Consider the following 6,706-nt stretch of genomic DNA (forward strand, 5'->3'; position numbering starts at 1 on the left):
AATTATATAAGATTTATATAATCATGTTTCAGTCTTTAGGTTTAAAAATAATCCACTGGGTAGGAAGTTAAATAATGATAAACAGCATCTTTGGTACCAATTGTTTTAAAACTAATTTTTAGATTTAGAAAATTAAATTTTTTTCTCATATGGGAAAAATGAAGGTTTAAATACTTATTTTAAGACTGGAGTCTATATTTTGAAAAATGGAAAGCAAAACCTTTTCCTATATTATCAGAAATAGAAAATGTCTACATACCTGCCAAGCTAGTAATTGGTCTGGCTCTAGTTCAGCAGCTTTCTTATAGGCACCTTGGGCCTGGTCAGGCTGTTGTAGTTCAGCTGCAGCAACACCAATAAAAACCCAGGCATTATAGTTATTTTTCTCTTGTTTTAACACTGTCTGATTAAAAAAATTAAGAGTAAGTCATTATTATACATTTTGGAAACTACTAAACAAACAACAACAAAATGACAGTCTGTTATGAATCAGGACACTTTATCTACCACTACTAGGGTGACCATCAGAAAGCTACCTAACCTCAAAGTTTCAGTTTCCTTGAGGAAAAAGCCAGATGCACTGAATGAGAAGACTGTAAAGGATTTGGAAAACAAGGTACATTGCCATAAAACTTCCTAAGGGATCCTCATGCCTCCATTAAATGCCACCTCCTGCTCTTTGAGAACACTGGGCATAGAAAGAACAATAACCACCCAACCATCCCTCCTGCCGAATGCTGCTACTGCTCAGCTCACACACTATTCATATCATGTCGCTTCATCCAACTCTTTTACCATAATAATATTTTTATGTATTAAACAGATGGATTTTTCATGGAAATTATAGGCTACCAGAAGATAAATTCACTCCAGTATAACTATACCAAATATGTTCAAAAAAAAGAGGTGATAAGAAGTTTAAATAATATGTACCATTTGGAATAAAATTATAAATGTGGAGATAATGTGTTCAGGAACAGGAGCACTTGCTAAGGTAAAATAAATAGCTTAAAGCAGAGAGCAAACATGTTCTGCAGAAATAAAAACAAAACTAAAAGCTAAGGTGAAATTACCCTCACAAGGTTTACGCATTCTAGAGAAAATAAGAACATTCCATGGGTTGAACTTCTCCAATTATTAGGTTTATATGATCCACATACACTTCCAGCAATGTACTATACAAGTGTCTATCCATTAACGCTGCCTCCTACAAAACACAACAATAAGCTAATCATGAAGACAAACTCTAAATACTAGGGGCTTGTTATGCTTATGTTCTGAACACCAAGTACGACTGCTGACACGACTGCACATCAAACGATACATGCCACAGTCCACCCCCGATAGTAATTACTATCTGACTACTGATCAGGTTTTAGAACTTGAAACACATTTTAAAGAAATAATCACAAAAAATACAGTGAAAATAGGTTGAAGATTCTGAGAGAACAGAGGAAAAAATTACCTAACTCCACGTGCACAAACTGTTGAAGGCTTCCCTAGAGAGATGCTACCCCACACTGTAAAGCCCCAAAGGACAAAACCACAATGAATTCACTCAGAGGCAGCATTCTTTACTAAAAATTTCACTGTTTCAACCAACATTCTGGGTTACTATAGATCAATAACTGACACATTCTGTTGCTTTATCCTCCATTTATATTCTTTAGCTGGGTTTGGGCATTATAAATTATAAAATACTTGGTGGAATTCATATTGGAGTTTTGCAGAAAACCTACAGAAAGAAGTCTGCTGAAGTACTACTATATAATAGAAACAGAGGCCAACAAGATGGCTCAGGGGACAGTGGCACTTGTCATCTAAGCCTAATAACTTAAGTTTGGTCCTTGAGACCCACATAAAGGAGGAAGGAGAAACCTGACTCCACAAAGTTGTTCTCTGACTGTCACATGTACACACACGCACACACATGCACACAAAATAATAAAACAGAAATAGAATCATGCATACATCACTACTTAGATAGACTAGTACTAGAGGAAGCAGTCCCTCTTCTCTCACTCTACCTTTCGCCCCTAGTCCGTACAGACTGCTCGCCTTCTATCAGGATTCGTACCATCAGGGCTTCATACCCTGCTAGCCATGGCACCACCTGGAGCTTAACTTCATAAGGGCATCCTTTGCCTTGGATTCCCCACCTCATATTGCCATGTGTTTCGCCTGTCTTGCCAACTCCCTTCATATCACACTCACAAATTCTTCATGGTGCCCTTTGGAACTTTCAGTCTGGATCATCTCCTCTCCTATTTTCAACCTTTCTTTTAGCTGCATTAAGTTCTGCCTTAATTGACACTTTACTATTCCCCTAAAGATCTTATACTCTGAGTTAATTTCCTTCTCTCATATTTCATATGCCCCGGTGCCAGAAAGTAAGGAGAGGGCTCTCACTCAAACTGTCAAATAATACTCTTCTTCAAAAACACAACTACAGGGCTGGAGAGACAGCTCAGTGGTTAAGAGCACTGGCTGTTCTTGCAGAAGACCCAGGTTTGAGTCCCAGCACCTACATGGTGGCTAATAATCATCTGTAACTCCAGTTCCAGGGGCATTTATGCACTCTTCTGACCTCCACAGGCAATGCATGACATGGGTGCACTTACACACATGCAGGCAATACAGTCATACACATAAAATGATAAAGTGAACCCCTCCACACACACACATATACACAACTACAAACAGGCATGGTGGTAAGCACCTGTAATTCCAGCACTAGGGAGGCAGAGGTAGGAGCATAGCAAGTTTCAGGTCAACCTGGTATACATAGTAAGACCCTGTCTCAAAACAAAGAAAACTTACCTTTAAAGCTCATACCACACAATACTATAAAAATAACCTTGTTGCTACTAACAACCTCCTAGAAATTCCTCTTGCCTCCAGTGAAAACGTTGTAACCTTCTCCAGCTCAATTCCTGCATTCATCCTAACATTCATGGGGACTGTGATGGTTTGAATGAGAAATAGGCTCAAGTACTGTTTGTGGAGGTCATGAAATCTTTAGGAGGCGAGGCCTTGCTGGAGGAAGTATGTTGCTTGGGGCCAGGTTTGAGAGTTCTCAGCCTCACCCCACTTCCAGTTTTCTCTCTCTGTTTCATGTCTGTGAGTGAAGCTGTGAGCTCTCAGCTTCCTGCTCCTGCCGCCATGCCTGCTTCTTGCCACCGTGCCTCCCCTCCACAATGGACTCTTACCCCTTGGGAACTGAAAGCCAAATAAACTCTTTCTTCTGTAAGTTGCCTTTGGTCATGGTGTTTTATCACAGCAACAGAAAAGTAACAAATGTAATGATGTCCCACTGAACACTACAGTCTCTCAGTTTCTTAACCTCTACATTATTCAACCACCCAAAATCTGAACTGCCCAGGTACTATTCTCCTGCCTCCACTCCTCCCAGTTCGATTACTATAATGGTCTCAGAGTAACAACTCTCAAGCCTCTGGTATCTCCTATTTATAAAGTCTCCTCTTTCTACTCTTTTTGTTTCATGCAGCCTTAAGACCCATCGTTGTCACCAATGCTGTGTCATGACATCCTTGACTCCTGTGCCTCTCTTTCCTTTCATCTTTCACCATCCATAGCTGAACTTCATCATTCCTGTGCCCAAATTTGGGAAGCTGATAATGAAAAAAAGAAGCCTGCAGCTGACTTAAGCTCACTGATTTCTCTTTAGTAACATGAAACTTCAAATGAACATCACTAGGGCCTAGTAATCCTTCTATTTCTTATTAGTGAGTTTTCTTACTGTACACATCAACTGCTTCAAACCTGCTTTTGTCTCAAACATCCTGTGCAAGTCATCTCCCACCATCAGTATATACTTCACAAATAGATGCTATCAGAGGTTCTGATTGTCTCACCACCAAATCTACGAACAGAGAGCCCTGCATAGATCTACACCTATCTGTTTTCCTGCTAAGACAGAAGAAGAGTTAAAAGCCTTCTCTCAAGTTCTGAATGCCATCTTCTCTCTCACCTCCCGAGGACTTCACTTCTACCACCATGCTCTATCTCTCCTGTACATTCAATTTCTCTAACAGGAACAGTCCCATCAGCACACAAGGAATCAATCTTTAGACTCTTGATTCTTCCATCAACAGACCAGAAGGAAATTAAAACGGGGCTGGAGAGAGATGACTCAGCAGCTAAGAGTGTGTACTGCTCTTGCAGAGGACCTGAGTTCAGTTCCAAGCAGCCAAGCTGGATGGCTCACAACCACCTGTAACTCCAGCTCCAGGGCTGCCAATATCTCTGGCCTCTCCGGGCACCTGTACTCACATGCACATACCTCTCTACACCCATTCATATAATTAAATAAAATAAATCTTTTTTTAAAAAAAGAAATTGGAATGTTAACATACCATTAAAAAAAAAAAAACAAAAAAAAAACATTAAAAATGCTGGTGAGATGGCCCAGCAGGTAAAGACTCCTGCTGTCAAGCCTGGTGATCTGAGTCTGATCCCTAGGACCCACAGAGCAGAAGAAGAGAACTGACTCCCACAAGTTGTCCTCCGACCTCCACGCATACCACTTATGTATCATAAACACACAAAAACAAACAAATAAATAAATATAGAAAATGTAAAACAAAATATAATAAAAATGTTAATATGGTAGAATTCCATAATGCAACCCATTCAAAGGTGTTTATGATACATTCAGACTTAGAGATCATAGCTTTGATAATTTGTGGATAAAAATAAAGGAAAATCAAGTGCAGCAACAGTAGCTTATCCCACCAATACGAAGTTATTCGTTTAACTGCTCTGATGAACTAACATTCTTGCTATATTAGAATAGTAAATGACTTACATCTCATAATAACACTTATAAACTGGAAACATATTTGATTGTTAAAGAAACAAGTATGCTTTACCTTACAATGTTTCAAAGCTTCTTTGTATTCTTTGTTTCTGATTGCATCTCTTGCACTTTTTAGAGCAGTCTTCACTTCTTTGCTGGACATTCTATCAAGCCAAAAAGCCACAGTGAACCTTTAACAATATCTCCCAAATAAGAGTTTCAATAAACTTTTCTATCTGGAAAAAGCCCCCTGATTCCTTCTATCTGGAGCATAAGTCCCCCCTCCTAACAGACAGCTCATTCCCTTACCTCTTTTGATTTTTACTTACATGTCTCTTCCTCAGTGGAACCTTCCCTGGACATACCATTTTAATCTTTCTATCCTCCTGCTCAAAACCACCCATATTATATTCCCTACACCATTTCCTTGTTTTATTTCTTCAGAGCACTTAACACATCTACTACACAACATATTCTACTCCTCTGATTATCCACAGCCCAATCCCACCAGAATCTAAGTTCTGTGTAGACAGGATTTTTCTGGTTTTGTTTTTTCTTGCACTGCCTCATCTCCTAGGGCTTAGTATCTGACATATCACAGGTAACCAATAAATACAATTTGAAATTGAGCTTGATTAAATTATACTGACTTTCCACACACTTTCTTAGAATGCAGATGATCTATGGGCCAGGACCTAAACTATATACTAATTTCAATTCAGTTTTACAAGCAAGATCCAATAGAATAAGCTCAAGACAGAGAAAAACACACAAATAATTTTAGTAGCTATGATGGGAAAATTTTTAAAAGTTTAAGAAAGTCGTTTTCATACTAGGTTCTGTAAGATATAAATCAGGATGTGAATTGTCTTGACATTGAGGGTTACTTTCTCTAATGAGAAATGAATTTAAATGTTTGCACCTCAACGGAAGAGTGACAAATCTGCAAAAAAAAATTGCACACGAATTTTGGCCATAAAAAATATTTCACACAGCCAGCTGTGGTGGCATATTCCTAAAATCCCAGGATAAGGGGGACAGAGGCAAGAGGATCAGGAGTTCAAGGCCATTCTCTGCTACAGGTTCCAGTCCAGCCTGGGTTACATAAAACCTTATCTCAAAAACAAACAACAACAAAAAGACATATGGAAGCCTAATACTGCATATGCCAATTTAAAATGTTTTAAGGAAAATTTTCAAATTTTAAAAAATTATTTAATAACCATATAAGTAGAAGCATTTCATGACAACAGCATTGACATATTCAATAATAATTTCAGTTATACAATACTGTACCCAGTATAAACCCTTTAAGACATAAAATTAAATGAGGTTTTAAGCCTTAAAAAATCTCCATTTCATTATTAAAATACACAGTTTCATACAGAAAAATTCATTTTTAACGCCATTAACGCTAAGATGTTTGCACATCAGTTTCTAATCTCTATATATCTGATTATTACTAGTCACAGTCAGTTACTTTCTGAGCTCCTTGGCATCAGAGCATGGAAATAAAGTCATCAGATAGATTTCAATGGTAATGTTTTTCACATCTACTAATTATTAAGGAGCAAATTTTTATGCTTTGAAGAATTACTTTTTTAAAATTTTTTTTAATTTAATAACCACATGATTAGAAGAGGATTCCATTACAGCTTTAACATATTCAGTAACACACTCCAGAGCAAAGATACATCTCTTTCAACAGTGGCTATAAATTCTTAAGTTCACAGTTGAATTAATAGTTTTACAGTATTGAAATCAGCATAAACCCTGTAAGATATAAAATTAAATGAGTTTTTACCCTTTAAAGAAGAGGAATACTGACAACTGATTGCTGCTAGATGAGGAACAGCTGACCCTCCTAAAATAAAGACCTCTAGATAA

General features: G+C 37.8%; 1 protein-coding gene across 1 annotated transcript in view; it reads right to left on the reverse strand.

The window, feature by feature from the left end:
• Window positions 1–6,706, reverse strand: part of Ttc37 (tetratricopeptide repeat domain 37) — a gene marked incomplete in the record, with an annotated part of 120,039 nt that overhangs the window by 97,081 nt on the left and 16,252 nt on the right. The window contains 2 exon segments of the mRNA XM_029561059.1: window positions 260–403; window positions 4,893–4,983. Coding sequence (XP_029416919.1) covers window positions 260–403; window positions 4,893–4,982 — 234 coding nt within the window.

This window comes from Nannospalax galili, unplaced genomic scaffold, assembly GCF_000622305.1.
Source record: "Nannospalax galili isolate Female #2095 unplaced genomic scaffold, S.galili_v1.0 scaffold393, whole genome shotgun sequence".
NCBI lineage: Eukaryota > Metazoa > Chordata > Mammalia > Rodentia > Spalacidae > Nannospalax > Nannospalax galili.